The sequence below is a fragment of the Tenrec ecaudatus genome, chromosome 5 (assembly GCF_050624435.1).
Source record: "Tenrec ecaudatus isolate mTenEca1 chromosome 5, mTenEca1.hap1, whole genome shotgun sequence".
Lineage (NCBI taxonomy): Eukaryota > Metazoa > Chordata > Mammalia > Afrosoricida > Tenrecidae > Tenrec > Tenrec ecaudatus.
The window spans coordinates 156041887-156061767 of record NC_134534.1 but is presented as its reverse complement, the minus strand read 5'-3'; the positions used below and the strand labels follow the sequence as shown (position 1 = coordinate 156061767).

Sequence of the window (19881 nt, the reverse complement as noted above, 5' to 3'; positions counted from 1 at the left end):
GCATTTTCAGGGGCTGTCATTTTTGGAGGAAGATCACTGGGCATATCTTCGGAGGTCCCTCTGGGTGGCCATGCACCACCAGCTCTTTGGTTAACCACCGAGCATGCTGTTTGCCTCACCCAGAACCCCACAGTGAGAACGGAACCTACCTCCTCGGGTGATTACAGGATCTAATATATGGATACTTGAAATGAGACATTATAATAATTTATTTAACGTGTAGAATCACATGACAATATTTACAAAGAACTTAGAACAGCACCTGACATGAGCGAAATAGTAAGTGTTTGCGAAGTTCAAACACTTGCGAAGTTCAAATTTCCCGGAAAGAGGATTGAGGGCAGAGGTGGTTGGAACACGGAGGAAGATGAGGGGAGAGCTGCGTACTAGAGACACAAGACAGCGTGTTTCAGGGTGCAGAGTCCTGTAATCAACAGCCAAAACAATGGACTCAAACGCTGTAGGACCTTGATGATGGCGCCGAGCCATATGACATTTTGTTCTGACACATATGAAGTCATGATGAGTCCTACAGCCAACTTGATGGCAGCAGACTACAGCGAGGATGATGTAAGAAAAGAGCTTACTGTTAATGCTCCCTTAGTGGGAGCAGTTTCCATGGTGGGGTGGGAACAGGTATCAGATGCTCTATGCGTGTAGATAATTGTTAAAAATGGAGATAATAAGGGAGGGATGGAACGATAAGGCATGATCTTGGGTTGGACCTTAGTTTTCAAAGAGAAAGATGCGGTGACATGATCAGGATGCAGAACCAGCTTCGGAATAGACATTGCAGGATCCAGGGGGCACACGTCGGAGACAGGTGCCTAAGAAGGGAGGGGATGGGAAATCTCTACTCATCTCTCTCACTGTCTTCAGGTCCATTCTGTGGGAAGGAGATTTCCTGGTGAATGTTCGCGAGCAGGTGACCGTTTCATTCATGGTTCTAATTGTAAGGACACGGAGAATTTACTGAGAGCAAGTGGGGAGTGGTAGGGTGACAGTATCTTTGGGGCTACCAAGTATAAAGCAAATGCAACTTTTTTTCAGGTCTGGGTTTGAAAGGAGTTCTTATCTATCCTATTTGGCACTTCCTTCCACCCCATCTCCCCATTAGGAATATGCTTGTGTTGTCAATGACCATTAGCTCTTCATTCATGTGCTTCCATTGCCACTTGGGTACAACTTATCGCTTACATAATCAGCCTCATGATTTTATTTATAGACTTGGTGTACATATGTGTAAGGTCCCTTAGGGTACTTACATTGGACTGCTGGTAACAATTAGCTCAACAATGGAAAGATTTATAGTTGTCAATTTCCATGCTGTAAACATCCTCACTGTAGCCCGCCTCAAGCTCCTGGCCTGGAGACGCTGAGCACAGAATTGGGAAGAGATGCACAACTGCGCCGTGTTTGACGGTAGGTTCACCACGCAGCTGCAATAGCGCTCATAACACCGAGCGGATAAGCGATGCTAAAGGGTGGCAAAATAATTCGGGTGTGGTTGGCATTGACTGTGAGTGCCTTTGCTTTTCATCTATTTAAGTGGAAATTATGTAACTCACTTTTTAATTTTAAAATGCAATTATTTTAAAAATGTTTAAAAGCCCATTAATCTCAAGGGTGGCAGTTGAAGCCCACCCAGGGGTCTAGAGAACATAGACCTAACTATAGTCGCCCATTAAGATTACAGCCAAAAAAAGTCTGGGGCAACGGTTCCACTCCATGACATATGGAGTTGCCATGAGCTAGAATCAACTCAATTGGAGGTAACAGCAGCACTGACAACAGTATTTCATATTCAGGTTGCTAATTGCATTGGATTGCTAACCCTGAGATGAGCAGTTCAAAACCACCGGTCACTCTGCAGGAGAAAGAGAAGGCTGTCTACTCTTGTAAAGAGTTGACAGTCTTGGAAACCCACAAGGGGAGTTCCACCCTGTTCTGGAGGGTTGCTATGAGTACGAATAGAGTAGGAATAGTATCAGGTAGAGTAGCGGGGTCTGTTCTCCCACTATTTCTTAAATTCCTTGCAGAGAAAGACTGTGATTTCCACATCTTTGTGTCCTCACACACCGAGGCTTTGTATCCTCACACACAGAGCCTTGAATACCTTGACCCTTAAATCCACTGAGTTAGAACATTTCATCTGGGCCTGTAGAGAGAGGACCCTTTCTTTGAACATGATTTAAGCTCTAGGATTAACTTTTTTTAAAGGCCAGAAAACAGATGAACACATGCATTATTAGATGGTCTCCTGGTGGAGCCTTTTCACAAATACTGCCCAATACAGATGCTTATGGTCTTGAATCATTAGTGTAACAAATGCCCCGGCTAAACAATCGGCAAATGTGGTATCATTATGAACGAGCCCCTGCCTTTGTTTTAATATCCAAATCATATGTTCAGAGTAGTGATTACTGGTGGGTGCACGAGAACTTCTTGCCTAAGGATGTGGGGTGAGGTCCCTGGCTTTCGCCCGCTGCAGAAAGGCTTCCCTCAGGGATGGGGGTTTCATTCTGTCACTGCCCTCATCATCCTTGCCCTCTCCCCATCATCATTAGCAACAAGTATTATTTACCAAGGGCTGTCATGCGCATCTCACTGTGACAGACATCATGCAAATCAAGTGACAAATAATCCCCTGAAGGTCACATCTGAGATGCAGAGGCAAACAGCATTAAGACAAAATGAGTTCCTATAATTTCAGGGTAGGGAAGGAGGTGTGGGTGCATGATTGGAACCTAGGACGATGAGGTTTACAGCCAGGGGGGAAACGGGTGGCTCAGTGGTTGGTGGGTAGGGAATAAGCATTAGTAATGGTCTAGTGGGTTTAGAAAGTCTGAGGGGAGTCAGAGATGAACATGGGGAGGGAGGGGAGGAGGGAGAGGGAGAGGGAGAGAGAGAGATAAAAATCCTCAATGGAAAACAAGAAGCTGAAGAATTACTTATGATATGCTTCGGGAGTAAATATTACGACATCAACAAAGAAATTAAGGTGATTCAGAGATAAAAGAGCAAAGCAAGGACAGAAAAGCAGGAGAAGAAGCAGATAAAGAAGAAGCAGAGACAGCAGATAAAGAAGAAGCAGAGACAGCAGATAAAGAAGAAGCAGAGACAGCAGATAAAGAAGAAGCAGAGACAGCAGATAAAGAGAATGACTGGAAAGGAGAAGGAAATTGGCTTTTGAGGGACATTAAATGAGTTAGCAGGGAGAAAGAGATTGATCTTAAGTCTGGACCAGCGGGCCAGCTCTTTGTTACAGCACCTCACCCTTACACTTCTCACTACGACTCTTACCCTGTTAAGTATGGAACTGTTCTCCAAAGAGCTCTGTGGAAGTTGTGACTTTTGTACCTGTGAATATGACCTACTGGGGTAGGGCGGGTCCTCATCTCTATGACTGGCTTCCTTATAAAGGAGGGGAAGAGTCGGGGAGACAGGGAATCAGTAGAAGGATGCCTGTGACAGAAGCTGGGCGAGTGGCAAGACGTGTCCCCCTCAGAGCATTCAGGAGTCAGCATGGCCGACGCCTTGACTTGGACTCAAGAAGCAAGAACTGAGACAACACATTTCTGGTCTTTTAAGCCACCTGTTGTCCTTGTTGTTGCTAAGGTGCCATCAAGTCGGTTCCTGCCCTTAGCCACCCCGTGTATACAAAGCAAAGCACTGTCTGGTCCCCACTATTGTTCTTAGGTCCGAGCCCATTGGGGGAGCTCTGTGTCAGTCCGTCTCGTCGAGGGTCGTCCTTTCTTTTGCTGCCCTTCTGCTTTATCAAGCATGATGTCCTTTTCCAGGTACATGGTCCCTCTTGATAACACATTTAAAGGATGTGACAAGGAGCTTCCCATCTTGGTCTCTAAGGAGCCCTCTGGCTTTACCTCTTCCAAGATAGAAGAAGCCACCCAATTGTCACTATTCTGTAGGGGAGCCCTGGGAAACTGAGACCTCTTGCTATCAGAGGTGCCAGACTTTGGGACTCAGAACTCAGTAGAGGTAAATCTCTATAAACATATCACTGGCAATGAGGCCATTCTGATGCATAGAGACCCTATGGGACAGGGTAGAATGGCTCTGTGGGTTTCTGAGATCGTAACTCTTTATGTGAGTAGAAGCCTCATCTTTTCCCATTGGAGTGGCTGGTGGTTTCAAACAGCTGACTTGGCGGTTAGCAGCCCAGTACAGGACCAGTATACCATAAGGGCTACTGTGGTAAATAGATTTAGTAACGAGTCCATTCTAATCAACCAGTGTCCCTGGAGGATGAACCTTTGGGTGAATTCAGGGAGAGAGCTGTCATTGCAACCTATCTAGGGCCATGGGCTCTGTGATTTCTGAAACTTCTTCTTCTGAACAAGGATCTAGAGTCTTTCTTTCTCCTTCCAGGAAAATGAACAAACCCTGGTGTTGGAATGCAAGGTGGACTTTTATTTTTTTAAGCAGATTTTATTAAAAATAGAAGAAACTGACTTGTGAGCAGTTACGTTACCATCGACAGAGCTGCCAGCAACAAATACAATGCAGGTTTTGCAGCCCATGCTTAATTTACTGTCTATTGATGTTTAAGATCCCAAAGAAACACAATTTCAATTCTGTGGTATTAGTTCACTTCATTTTTCTAGGGAGTCAGAGTGAATTTAGAAACCTAATGTTATCTCAGGGTGTCAAGAGAATTCTGGGTAAAGGGAAAATGGTTGCTTTCCTTTCATTTCGTGCACAGGTGAAAATATTACAAAGGATGCGCCCATTTTCTTCTGTCAAGTCGAGCTATTTGATAACTGTGAGTTGCTCTTTGATACAGAATCAGGGCTTTGATTCATTTTCATTAGGCTGTCTCATTGCTGGGATCAATCAGACGCAGGGAAGTAAATGGCACTATTTTCCCTGAAGCTACTTATACTTTCTCATGAGAACGTGGGATCATGGCTCTTAAGGGTTGTTGTTTTATCTGCCCTCTAGCTGAAGAAATCTCACAGAGCCACAGAGACATAGTTTGAAGCTCACCCTTTTGAGCAGAAGTAAACCAAATCCAAACCAATGAGCCAATCCCAACTCTGCTCTGTAGGTTTTCTGAAGCTCTAACTCTTGCTGGGTGCAGACAGCCTCATCTGTTTCTCTTGGAGTGGTTGGTGGGTTTGAACTGCTGACCTTGCCAAGTGCTAAGCCAAATGCACAGCCCACAGCACCAGCAGAGCAGAAGTAGGGAGTTGGGAATACTGAAGCCACACAGAAATCCAAAGAACATCTGGAACAAGCTAAGGAGGTTTGTTGTCCTCCTCTGGACTGAAACCAAGATGCCTAGGCTCTTTTGGTCTTTCTTTGCTGCTGTCCTCTGGCTACCAAGGCCTGCGTTTCAATGCTCTGTACTTCTTCCCCTGAACTTCAAATAGAATGTATTTCTCCATCATTTCCTGGGGGACTGTGGTAGTTAACATAATCTGGTGTCAATTTGAGTCTAGCCTGTCAATCAGGTCATAGCCAATGAGGCCTCTATGTGGACATGACCGTCTCCTGAGGATTCTGGGAACTCTGGTGTTTCTCCTTGGAGGTGGGAGACACTCTCTCTGCTCACTCTGGAGACATTAAAACTGACAAGACACATGGAGCTGAGCTGGAGGAGCCACTTGGAGACCCCTGCCAGCACTGAGATGCTTACAATGCCACTGGATCCACAAGATGTCCCACCCACTGGCCTGTGATCTTCCTGTATTCAGTGTCATTGCATGTATTTCATGAGTCTAAAGACGAGTTTATAGATTGGTATCAGATGCATGGACTAATATTGGACTTATGGACTTGATCTGGACTGGGCTGGGATGTTTTCTCAATATTCAATTGCTCTTGTATATAAAGCTTTCTTATACATATATGAGTGTGCCTATGAATTTGTTTCTTTTGTCTACCCAGACTAACACAGGGACTTTGCTTGCTGTCAATGGATGAATATTTTGTGTTATCAGAGGTGAATTATAAAACACACACACACACACACAAATCAACAAATGGATTTTTTTATGTGCTAAGTGCCTGGGTTCAAATCCTCACTCTCTCATTTGCTAACTCTGTGCCTTGAGCACAACTGCTGTGAGCCTCAGTATCATGTTAATATGGAAACAGGACTTTCTAAGGAGCCCTGGTGGCACTGTGGGTTAGGCCTTAGGCTGACAACTACAATTTGGCGGTTCAAAACCCACCCGATCTCCCTTGTGAGATGTGGCATTGGGCTCATTTTTGGTTTGTAGTGACACTGGGAAATTGTTCAGTATTTGGTCTGTGAAGACACTTTGATTTTACTGCCCAGAGCAATCTGCAGGTGTAATGCCACCCGGATCCAGATTCCATCATCATTCTTTCAAGAGAGGGAAGAATGAATTGGCATTTTTATACAGAAAGAGATCCAGGAGAAGCAGAGCACTCCTAAGGAAGAGTGTAGGAGGCCTCACCCTTCCCAACCTTACGCCTACTAGATATTCAAGGCAGTTGAAATGGCTTGATCCAAAGGCAGCTTGGCAGGACATAAATGAAGAACCCAGGATGAAATCTATCTACCTGGAGACGACACCTATTTGAAAAAGGCTGGAATTTGTTTTCAAATAAAGTAGGGGAAGTTATCATCTCTGTAACAAGTGGTGCTGGCAGAAACTGGATCTCCATTGGTAGAAACATGAAGCAGGACCCATGCTTCACAGTGTATACAAGTAACTCAAGATGGATCAAAGACCTAAATGTCAAACCCAACTACAAAGACCATCAGAGAAAAATGAGCGATAAATGTAAGGGATAAATGTAAACACCTAGCCTAAATACACTCTCAAACATAAGTAAAATATATAAACAGCAGAAGAGACCCTTGATGATTGGGACCTCCTAAAAATTAGACCCTTATCAAAAGATTTCACCTAAAGAGTAAAAAGAAAATCTACTGATTGGGAAACAAAACAAAACAAAACATTGGCCATGACATTTCAGACAAGGAGCAAATCTCTAAAGCTTATAGAAGACATCAACACCAGGCAAACAAATGACAAACAACCCAACCGAAAATAGGCAGAAGATACGTATGCTTTAAAACAGCAATTTTGGTATCCTCAGGAACTCAAATCATCTTCCTTTTAAATGCTGTTTGAGATTTGGGAACAAAAAGAATTCCAAAGTGGAGGGATCAGGGCTGTGGAGTAAGGTTTGCAAACAAAATCCTCGTAGGACAGTCCCTGCTGCTCTTGAAAAAAAAACAAAACTCCTGTTTAACTTTCCTGACCTTGTTTCTTACTAAGTACTTTTCAAGTTTCATGAAGCTTCTTCCTAATAACCCCCATTATGGTTCCATGTCCTTTGAGAAAATCTATCACAATGACCCCTTAGGAAGCCCTCTCAATCCCCCCCCCCCAAACAAAAACCAGTTACTATATAACCTTTTGAGCTGACTGCTCTGCCTTGAATTGAAATGCCACAGGAGAGCTCCTTGGAAGCCACTCTTTCTCTTGGACTTAGTTTTGAAGTCCTCTTAAGGCCATTAAAGCAAGTGGATTACTGAGAGACCCTGTCTGCCTTGTCTACTGATAGCAGAGACATCTTAAAACGGGCTTGGTTAGACATAAACCATACTTGTAGGATCGGGAACCCTACTGACAAGATTTTTTGACCTAACCTGCTATCTTCTACAGAAATAAGAGCTGCTCCCCACAGCAGTATTCACAACAGCCCAAAGATGGAAACAAACTTAATGCCATCAACAGACGAACGGGCAAAGAAACGACGGTACCTATACACAATGGAATGCTTTGCAATGCTCAAGAAAAATGATATATCTGCAAGACCCTCATGACATGGATGAATATGGTGGACAGCATACTGAATGAAAATCGCCTACTGCAGAAGGACAACATTGCATGATATAAAAAGTCAGTGAAAGGTTCTCACCATAAAAAGGCTCAATGATTACGTGGGAGGGGAGAGAGGGTAAATTACTAACAAGAGAGTAGACACATTAACTTGGGTGGAAGGGAAGGAAATATGTAATATAAGGGAAGTCAGCAAAAGAAATCATCAAGGCAAAGAGAGGCCCTGGGAGAAGGACAAGAGTTAAAGGCAACAGAGGTAAATATTATTATATATACAATCTTGTAATCCAGTAATAACAATAATTTATGAGTGGATATATAGATGGATATGCAAGCTGAGCAGGTTTGGGAAGGAGAATTGGACTATACCCATGGATATATATGCTGTATAGAAGATATTTATATATCTATATTTGTATATGCTATATTTATATCCATAAATATAGTAGAACATATAAGGGACAAAGTTAAAACTATATAACCAATAGCTTCATGGAATGAGTCACTGGGCCTGAAATTGCTCAGGATTGCAGTCATAAGGGATATCAAGTTCACAGACAACAAAATTTACAAAGAAAATATTCTATAGCCTACTTTGGAGGATATTGACTGGAATCTTAAAGGCTTCCTGGCAGCCTTCTAAGGTATAACTATTTGTCTTCTCCTTTCCAGAACAAAGAGTGGTGAAGAATATCAAAGATATATACAAGTAATGTTTTTTAAAGGACTGAAAGACCACGAGACACTCAGCCTACTATGACTTTGAGACCAGAAGAATTAGATGGTGCCTGGCTGCCAACATTGGGTGCTTTGAAAGGACTCACATTCAGAGGTCAAATGGGAGAAAAATGTAGAACAAAAGTCAAAACCATGAAAAAGACCAGATGTACTGGCTGGGTAGAGAATGGGCAAACCCTTGAATCTTGGTCACCCTTCAGGCATAAAACTAAACTCAAACACCCTCTACCTCCCCAGTGACTCGATTTTTAGCCTCCAAATAGAAAGGTCTATAATGAGAACAATACCATCAGGGCACAATGGACGTAGGGATCAACCATTGAGGATAGGAATCAACCATTAGGATAGAATCAACCTTAGGAACCAACCATTGAGGATAGAAAGGGCACCATTTACCCAAGGACAAAGCTCAGGAAGCAGGAAGGGCTAGAACAGAAGATGGAATAGAAATGGAAAACACAAGGAAGAAGTGTGGTGAGCAGGGATTGCAATGAGACAAAATGAAATGAGGTGAATTATTGGACAGAAAATGGATTTGCTCTGTAAACCTTTACACAATTCACAATAAAAACTTTAAAAAAAAAAAGAGACGCTTTGCCTCAAATCATCTCTGTGTGATGCAAAGAGTTAAACTTTGGCAACTAATTCAAAGTTGGCGTCTACCCCAAATCTTCTCGAAGGAAAACAAAGCGATCCCTTTCTGAAAAAGCAGCCATCAAACATCTGTGGAGATGACCCATTCCACGCTGGCATGTCCAGTGTTGCTATGAATCAGAACTGACTTCACAGGAACCGGTCTGTTACGGGCTTGTCGCCAGTACATGAACTGCAAGGTGAAAACGGCTTCACAGAGGAGCTGTGAACAAGGCGAGTGAGGCCTCTCTCTACGAACTTCGTTCACCATCCAATGTTTACCTGATGACCTGATCTTAGTCAGTGTGACACATACACAGGTCAGGAGCCTGCTGCCTTTTCCGACCCAGCACCACAGCCCATCCTCCCAACAGACCACAGTTGACTTTTGTAAGAGGAAACCAAATCAGGCTATTACCTGGCGATCTTGTCAGTGCAAGACATGGTGACCAGCTGTTCCCCTAGCAGGACGCCATCCCACGTTTGGACTGCATTGTGGCACCGCACGGGGATGGTCCCTTCCCCAGACTCAATCTTCGTCCGCAGGTGTCCTCGGAACTTCCTGACTATGTGTTTGCTCCTGTTCACTGGGAGATAAAAGGCAGGGGGTGAGAGAGGGCAGGGGTGCTTGGGGGTCCAAAGAGACGCTCTGGGTTCTGTAGCTCTCAGTGCTGGGGAAATTGTAATCACAAAATGGACCAAAAGAGCTCAGTGTCATTCTGTTCAGGGAAGCACGAGGAAACAGATGTCGGGTGTGAAGAAATTTCTTCTGTTCTTCACAGAACATGTAAACGAGAGCCTAAGTTCTAGGGCAAGACTGTCTAGATCAGGGATCAGCCAACTTTCCCTATAAAGGCCAGAAAGTCGGTATTTTAGGCTTTACGAGCCCTGTTGGCACTATGGATTAGCACTGGATTCCTAAACAGCAAGGTTGATGGTTCAAACTCACCAGCCTCATTTTGGGAGAAAGATGAGGCTATCTGCTCCATCAAACTTAAAATCTAGGCCTCGATGGCAGTGGGTTTGGTTCTGTGAAGCCACAACGTCTCTGTCTAATCACTTTGCCATCGCAGTATGTAAGCAGCCACGGCCCATGGATAAATTAATGAGCGTGGCAGTGTGTCCGTCCAGTTCTATTTATGGGCACTGTAATTTCAACTTCAGATCTCATGCTTGGTAAATTAGAGGGGCAACTAAAACCAGGAAGGGCCCAAACAAACTGGACTGACACAGCTGCCGTAACAATGGGCTCAAACATTAAGAACAATTGTGAGGATGGCCAGGACCTGGGAGTGCTTTGTTCTGTTGGGCCCGGGAGTGAGTGGAACCGGTTTGACGGCAGCTAACAGCAACACCATTCTACAATATTTTTCTTTTCATTCCCCCCCGCCCACTTCTAGCCACTTTAAAATGGGAAAAAAAGAAAAGAACCAGAAAATTAGTTCACAGACCACATAAAAAGTGGTGGTGGGTCTGATTTGGCCCGAGGGGTGGAGTTTTCCAGTCCGTGGTGTAGACTTTAATCTGGCTACGGAGGCTTAGTGGCACAATGGGTGATGTGCTGGGCTGCGGATCGCAAGGTTAGTTCCTCCAGCCACTTTGTAGGAGAAAGAGGCGGCTTCTGCTCCCACAAAGATTTAGAAGCAGGGGTCCTCAAGCTTTTCAAACAGAGGGCCAGCTCACTGCCCCTCAGACCTGCTGGAGGGCCGTACTACAGTTAAAAAAAAAACTATGAACAAATTCCTATGTACACTGCACATATCTCTTTTTTCAGAAGAGCATGAGAACCTTTATTCAATTAAAGCATTAAAATATGTAGCTATTGTTTCCCAAAATAGCCTTCACCCAGGTCTAACACACGTCTGAAGGTTGTGTTTCCAACTCTCGTTCTCACCCCCTGGGAATCCTGCGCTAAAAAACAAACAGGGCCAAAACATCCGGTGGGCCGGATGTGGCCCGCGGGCCGTATTTGAGGACGCCTGATTTAGAGTCTTGGAAACCCTAAGTTCTATTCTGCCTACTGGGCTGCTATGAGTTAGAATTGACTGGAGGACAATGGATCTGTTTTCTGGGCACTTGTATGCCTTTTCTTACCGGTCTAACTTTGGAAAAGCTACGAATGTCACATTGAAAGTATTAATTAATCTTAATATGGGGATAATGATAATACATATCTGTCGGGCATGTGGATTAAGTAAGGTAGCATATGCAAAATGCTAGCTCAAGAGCAAACTTAACCAGCTCTCCTTATGTTCTGATGACCGTGAACCAGGGCTGGAAATTGTTCCCTGAGTATTAATGCGTTCTTGCTCCTTCTCTGGCCTGAGCCCCGTCAACTTCTCTGTGAGTGTGTGTGCGCATACACACCCACACGTCCACACACCCACACCCTGTAGTTACAGAAGTGACACAAATGACAAGTTTGAATTTAGTATTTTTTCTTAAAAATTTTGTATATCAACTCTGGATTATATTGTAGTATAGAAATGGCTAAGTGTTTTGCATTCAAATTATATATCAAACTGTAAAGTGATCCTATGAGTTACATATATGTATGATACCATGAATGAGTATTAAACGCTTTCTTTAAAAAGCTTCTATTTAAGTGTTAGAACTTGTGATGATGGATTTTTCCTCTCATTTGCTGTCGTGGAAGGCAGCAGATAAAATTCATCCTTGGGTTTATTCGAGGATGAGTCAAAAAGTAATGCTACTAACATTCCAGTTCATACATGTGCAGGCTAATTCCAAACAAAAGTATGTAAACAAGGCTCTGTGATCAGCAGGTGACGGTAGACAAGTTTTCTTAACAATACATGTGTCGTATCCTTGGTAGTTAGGGTGCGTTGGAAAAGAGGTCGAATTCAAACAGTGGCTTCTGAGAGGGTCTGCTGAGCCAGTGAAATTCAACGCAGAGAGCGGATGGTGACTGTCAGGGGATCCCAAAGAGGCTATCTTGACAGATTTTCGCAAAGGATGCTGAAGGATCATGGGGGATTATGATGACATTTTCAGAAAACGGAAAACTGCATTAGTAAGCAAAAATCAACAAAGTTGTGCAGAGGAAAAAAAATTGTTTCCCCCCTCACCATAATGCATCTACGCATTCCCCGAGACTAGCTAGAGCGGCGAGCCTGTCGCTGTGAAGCATCACCCCCTCCGCCTAGCAGCCCCGACCTTGCAGCTCCAGACTTTCTTTGGTCGTCTGTCCATCGGAAGGAAACATTTCAAAGGAACATAACTCGAGTCCCTTGAGGATTACAACATTGTTGCTTCGGCATGGCGGAAGCCAAAGGGTGACGCTCTTCAGGAAAGTTTGCTCTCGTTAGGTTCTGTTGAGTCCGTCTGACTTGTGTGGGCTCTGTGTGCCACACAACGAAGCACTGCCCGGTCCTATGCCACCGGCCCCGTTGCTGTTGTGTCTGAGCCTGTGGCTGCACCCACAGTGTCCAGTCATCTCGCTGAGGGCCCTCTTCATTTCTGCTGACCCTCTAGTTTACCAAGCACAATGTTCTTCTCTGAGGATCTGTCTCTTCTGATCATGTGTCCAGAGTATGTGACATGCCGTCTCATCATCATTGCCCCGAAGGAGTATTCTGGCTGTACTTCTTCCAGTAATCCATCTGGCAGTCCATGCTACTTTCAATAGCCTTGCTCTTCAATACTTTCACGACATCTGCACAGCGGGTCTGCCCAACGTGACACTCGCTGAACACTGCTTTCTGAGCACTGGCTGCGGACAAAGTAAAGGAACGGACAGCGGTCTGCTGCGAGTCATGAGGTTTGCTCCTTCGGAACATCCTTCTCCCTAGGCTGGTCTCAGTCTGGAGGCTCCACTGAATTCTGTTCACTATGGGTCACCCAGCAGGCGTAACTTCCAGCACACAGCAATGCACAAGCCATCTCTGTGTGACAAAATGACAGGCTTAGAGAGATGGAAATACTGTGGAGGGAGTGTATAGGTTTAGGTGAAGGTTCTATCAAGAAATACATTTTTGAAATTTTTACTTAATGAAGGTTTCTAGGATTTTATAGCAGTGCTTTTTGACTTAGCTTTGTATGGGAGCTCTGTTGTCCTACAGAACTTAAAGCAACTTTCAGTTTACTTATTGTTTCTAAGAACTGAATTTCTTAGAATACACATCATTCTCTAAAAATTACATTTTTTTTTTGGAAGACAGATTGCTTTACTTTCTGGAGAGAGCAAAGCTCTGAGAGATTTCCTATCATCGTTTGACCTTGCCACCAGAGCTACAGGAGGAGATGCAAGTTTGGGGCAGGTTTGTGAGTTACTGAGGGAAGGAAGAGTCTCACTGGTCACAGTCAACAAATGCCGAGTTCTCCCCTAGTTAGAGAGTGGATTTTCTTCCTTGTTTAAAATGTTTCAGGAAGTAGGATGACGACGACGACGACAATGATAACAAGACCGTAAGTTGAATGCAACACAGTTCATGATGTGAGGAACACTTGAACAAGCATTTAATCTGATTTTTTATACTGTGGTGGCTCAGTGGGTTGCCCATTGAGTGGCTTAACCACAAAATCGGTGATTCTAACCCACCAGCCACTGCGGGGACCATGAGGCTGCTGAATCTTGCAAAGATTCAAAGTCTCGGAAACCCAAAAGGGCAGTTCTACTCCGTCCTGGGTCGCTTTGAGGTGGAATCGATTCAATGACAGACAGTTTGATTTCTTAGAATTTTTTGTTTTAATACTGTTAAGATAAGACTTTTCCCAGAAACGATTTTCATTGGCCCTATCTAGCATTTGGAGAGTGAAGGAGTTACTATAACGAATAGTAACATTATCTATTACTTATTGCTGTTGAGTTGACTCTAGCGTGTATGAGGCCACCCCATATATGTCAGAGTAGAAATGGGCTCCTTAGAGTTTTCAGTGGTTTTAGGGACATCACCAGTGCCATCCCTGAAGTATCTTGGCATGGAATCAAACCTTCAACCTTTAAATTATACTTCCCTCTTTCATTTTGGGGACAGCGAATCAGGGACTTGCTGCTCCTCTTTAGGGAGATTAGAGTCTCCTAACACTTCAACTATTTTACATCATCCATCTCCAAAGCCAGAAACCCACTGCCCTTGAGTCAATTCTGATTCATGGCAACCTAACAAATCCAGAGGATTTCCAGACTGAAGATCTTTATAGAAGCTGACTGTCCCATCTTTCTCCTACAGAGTGGCTGGCAGATTTGAACTACTGACCTTCCTTTTGGTTGGCAGTGAGCACTTAGCCACTTCAAAACATTGTCTATTCTATTGAAACACGATTCTAAATTCATATCCATTTCTCCTGCAAAATTAATTTTCCATAAAGTAGATTTCAGAGACAGCGAAAGGCATGAAAACATGGAGACATGATTTGAATTAACAACGCTTTCGAGGAGTTAACCCAAAGTTTTCTAGCTAGATTAATTTTACCTGAAGAGCCAGGTGCACAAGATGCTTCCACGAAGTGTTTATTTTTGGACTTGTTAAATCCCAGGCTGCCTTCTCTAGCATACTCCCTGATCAGCTTCATCAGTACCAGTGTGGACCTGAGTGTCTATAATCTTGGGTAGCCTGTTTTCTCGGGCTCTTTCTTCCTAATTGCAAGAGGCAGGAGGAAGTTGAAGATGCCACTTCAAGCCGAACAAAATGTCAATCCAACCAGCGATTGCAGGGAACTGAATTTAAATAATCTGTAGTGGGTTTGTGGTATGCCTGAGACAAGGGGATGTTTTAAACATTCAGAACCTGCCTCCAGTGTATATACATGCGCTCAAGCACAGCAGAATAGTCTCATCTAATTCTAGTATTTTTAATCATTGAACTTTTTATTATAGTACTTACTAATGGTGCTTTTTCATGTAAAATTCTTAGCTTTTGAGATTGATGTCAAGATAAAATGAGAGTAGTAATTAGTAATCAGGTTTAGAAGATGATTGAAGTGAAAGCTTTATTTTTAGGAGAAGCCGAAGGAGTTGGATATAAGTGACAATTAAAGATGTCCACCTAGGTAGTTAAAGATCTACTTTAAAAAGGGACACATGGCTGTCATAAAGGTATGAGGGAAAGAAAGAGAGAGAAATCAACAAAGGTACAAACAAAGACACGAGGAAGGAAGAAAATATTTTAAAATACGAAAAGGATTTAACTTTTCAAACCATCTTCAAAAATCTTATTTCAGGAGATATCTCTGTGAAGCAATCTAGTACTTATTGTAATGATAATAATTTCAACACTATTTGCACTTCGGCCATGTGGGTGACCTTTGGCTTTTATGATGATGATAATGATGTTTATGATGATGAATTATGGGGCGACTTAAAAGTCTTGATCCTACAATGTATGAATGTGCAATCCCGGAATCCTATGCTGCATGTGTCTGTTAACTCAGTAGGCAAATCTGAATATAGAAATGGAATTTTGATTTTCTAATTTCCTATTGTACTTTTGTTTAATTTCTCAAAATGCCTGCATGTAATGAATCAGATGGGCTTAGATTGTACTAGGAACTCAGCTGATGACTGTGAAATAAATAGATGCTATATAAAGGTAAGTCACAAAGTATTGCTACAATTCATAGAAACCTTTATTAAACTAACATATAAAAATGTGAAGCTGTCGTTTCTCAAGATATTCTGTATCTAGGTCTACACTCCTCTGAAGGTAGTGTTTTCAACTCTCTAGTCCTTTCCCCAAGTCAGTCTACAGTCCTTGATTCACCCTCTGTCAAAAGGAGGCATCTTGAGGGAATTCAACTGTGGTCTTTTGAAATATTCTTTAAGTTTTGGAAACAAAAAGAAGTGTGAAGGGGCAAGGTCAGTGTTGTAGTGTGGATGAGATAGGGTCTCCCATGATGGATTATGGGACAGTGCTCGCTAAGCTTGAAGAGGGACCAAGGTCATTGTTGTGATGGTAAAAAGATATCCTTGTTGCAACTTTCCTGGCCTTTAACTCACAGTTTTTCACGTGATTCCTCCTAATAAGTCTCCATGATCATCCTGTGCCTTTCCAGAAAATCTATCAAGCTCACCCCTTGGGATCCCCCAAACAGTTTCCATAACTATCTGAGTGGAGCTCTCTGTCTTGGATTTACTGGCCCGGCAGATCCCCTTGCAAGCAAGCCACTATCTTGAGTGGACCTTTTAGGAAGGCAGCCTCAGGAGGCGAAGACAAGTGTATTACTGAGAGAATATCTCCAGGCATTTGTTGATCACAGAGACATGTTTTATTTGGAGTAAACCTGTATGAATTGGAATTTTTGACTTGCCATCATAATCAGGCTATTGCCCATGATATATTTCATGGAAGATAGTTTGGAAAGATATTAAATTTTGTACAATGATTAAGAACGATTGACAATGTCATTTAAAAATCATAGTACGGTGGAGAATCACAGACACATTTGCACTGAGGTCATCTGTGAGTTAGAGGTCAGTACTTCCTCTATCATAGTTCAATCAATGCCTTACCACTAAGTTCTTATCAGGCCTGTCATGGTTCTAATCGAGTTGTTTAGGGTTATTCTCATTGAGTGACTTTCTGAATGCCTCCTCCCTCGTTGGGAGTGGATGCACTTGACCATCTAGAGAACACACAATCCAGCAGACTCTTAACTCCAGGACGCAAAGCACATGTTTTCCTGATTGTGGGCAGAAAGTGTCTATTAGGCATAGGTCTCGACCTCATCTGACCTTGGACTTTCAATTTAGGTGGTTGAGTTACCTGAGCTGAATGGAGTAGCTTGAGATGACTCATTCTGTTGAGGTCTGTCATTGAAGCAGTTGTCTCTCAGCACACACTGTGACAAAACCAAAAACCAAACTCACTGCTATTGGGGCGAGGCAACTCATGGTGGCTCTTTATGACAAGGTGGAACTCCTCCTGTCATAGAGGACCAACTCTTTTCTCCCATCGAGCAGCTGGTGGTTCTGAACTGCCTTGCAGTTAGCAGTTAGCACTGGTACTCCTACACTGTGACCAGCGAACCCTTTTCTTCTGACTCTCTACTACGCTGCTGATCAGAGAATCCTGCCATAAGGCTCTATATGATCCATCCTGATCCTTGTACTAGACCACCATACCCACACAGACCTTTCCAAACTGCAATCAATAGATCAATGTCTAATCTGGACTGGGGACAATTTTAGGGGGTTCTAATTCAGTGGTTTTGATCATCAGATGAGTCATCTGGGGAAGCTTTAAAATGGTATCTTCTCCAGCCCTGCTCCACATCGAATGCTTCAGAAACTGGAGGAAACAGTGTGTGGCAGGAATCTTCATTTTAAACACCTTCCCACATGTAAACCAAATCTAATGCATACTTTGGTTTGCAGCCAATGCATCTCCAAAACCATCTTGGACCAATTGGTATTGATACCATATTAGAACTCCTGGGATGGAGAGTTTGTAATCTATGCAGAAGCATGCTCTTGAAAATAGAGATGGAAATATAGCATTTCTCAGGGCACCCCAGGGAAACGGGGCCAGGCTATAGAGAATGATAGCCCTTAGGATCCTCACAGAGAGCTCCCGGGCCTGGGTCTGAGGGAGTTGGGAATCTCCCAGCTCCCTTGGAGTTGGATTGTGGCAGGGGGTAGGGAGGATTCCTGAAAGTTTGTAGTTAGGGGTGGTGGGAACATACTGAACCCAGGAATTCATCAATACCAAAAAACATCACACGCCTCACCAAAGAGAAGCGGTTCCAGTCAGGAGTGGGATTCAGCCAGTTGGGCACCAGGTGAGCAGAACTGATCTACCTAATTTTTCATTGAGTTTGGCAAACTGGTTATGAAAATGGCTCTTGTAATCAGGGTGCTCTCTACGGTGGGTGGCTGGCCACCTGCTCAAAGTGCTCATCACACATTTACATCCCTTGTCCTTTTTCTAACATCACCATTCTTAGTGCCCTTAGTAATGTTCATTCCATCCATAGGTATAAAAAAATAAGATGGCACTATGCTTGTAATGTTTATTTATTAATTTCATAGAACTCGCTATAGTTTTGATAAAGTACTATATTTTTATTTCCTTGTATTTGTAATTCAGTAAACAAACACATAAGGTAAAGAGAAAATGCGCTAAACAACCACCAGAAGGTGACACACTGTCATTTGTTTCAGCTTTGTGTTACGGCCTAAATTCTCATGAGATATTATATGAATGAACTATGTAATTCCTGGAAGTGTTCAAAGAGCTAAAAATGTTGTCAGAACAATTGTTGTAAGTTCAAAGTTCAGCAGAGGCAGAAGGTTTTTTTTCTTTTTCTCAAAGATGAACATAATATGTTCAGAGAAGGGACGTCACCTGTTACGTCAAATTCAATGACCATTATCTAATTGGCCTCCCTCTAAAGGAGTGGGATTCTCCTCCCCCAGTGAAGAGATGGCTAAGCATAAACCACACAGCTGATGATGATCAGATAAAAGTGAAAAATACTGCAAGTGAGGGCACCAATCAGAAGAAAAATGGAAATATCTTAAATCAGTTTGTTGTTTTTTGGGGCCAGATATTACTTCATATTTTTTTCATTCATATTTTAAAACTATAACAACATCTAGTTTTAGATATCTCTTTTATTGTTCTTATATACCGTAAGTACTGACTATATGAAAAAATAAACTACCTTTCGATATATCGCTTTTTATACCTCACATGGTCATTGGGGGCAGTGACCCAGTGGTTAAATTATTTGGATCCCCCCACTGGTTCCAGCCATCATATTAAGCGTGAGTTAAGTCAGTGTCTGAGCAGTAGGGCCCACCAATGACGCTCTCAATATCCAAAAGGCCCTTGGCAGCAAAAAGCTCCCCACCCCTGACTGTTGGAAGGACTTTGGAGGCCACGGTGGGAGTTGCTGAGCAGCAAGGCCAGACATCATCGGGTCTTAGGAGTCCCAGGTGTTAAAAAGTTCTCCGATTATGGGCCTCCCACCTGTATAACCCTCGGTTTAGTACTGGGTTAACTACATCTGCAGAACCTGCCTTCTGTGGTTCTGCTCCTTCCGAGAAAGGGAGGATAATACAGGCAACGGTGTCCAAGTTCTCAAACTTCCTTTCAAACCAGACATGCCAGAGGTATCTTTGGGGGAGCCCTGGGGGTGTGTGTAGTGGGTCTGTGTAGGCCTGCAATCTGCACGGCCGGTAGTTTGAAACCCCCAGCAGCTCCTTGGGAGAAAGACGGGGCTTTCTACTCCTGTAAACATCGACCTCTCAGGAACCCACAGGGGATCGCTATGAGTTTGCCATGAGTCAATGGCAGTGAATTTGGTTTTTGGTTTCTAGGTGGCTTTACAGACCCCATGTGGAGGTGTACATGTGTGATGTGTGTATGCACGTATGGGGGTGTGTGCTCGAATTCCTGCACAGTTGTAGGTTAATAGCAAGACAAGCGTGCTCCGGGCCTCATGTGGAGAGAACTCAGTAGCTCTCTGCAGGCCAAAGGTGGGAGTGAGGGAAACAATTAGTTAAATATATCCGGCCCAAAGCAGACCAAGGCACTGGCAAGAGGAAAGAAGCTGAGAGAAAGAGAGAGAGAGAGAGAGAGAGAGAGAGAGAGAGAGAGAGAGAGAGAGAGAGAGAGAGAGAGAGAGAGAGAATGAGAATAAAAAGCAGTGCAGGAAGACTAAGAACCGCAGACCATAAACTTGCTTTTAATCACAGTGAACA

At 43.3% G+C, this 19881-nt stretch overlaps 1 protein-coding gene across 1 annotated transcript in view; it reads right to left on the bottom strand.

Annotated features, from left to right (window-relative positions):
• The window catches only part of ADARB2 (adenosine deaminase RNA specific B2 (inactive)), a 268729-nt gene that overhangs the window by 63749 nt on the left and 185099 nt on the right, over nucleotides 1-19881 (bottom strand). Inside the window, exon 5 of the mRNA XM_075550899.1 lies at nucleotides 9634-9802. Within this exon, the coding sequence (XP_075407014.1) occupies nucleotides 9634-9802 (169 nt within the window). The remainder of the gene's footprint in view (nucleotides 1-9633; nucleotides 9803-19881) is intronic.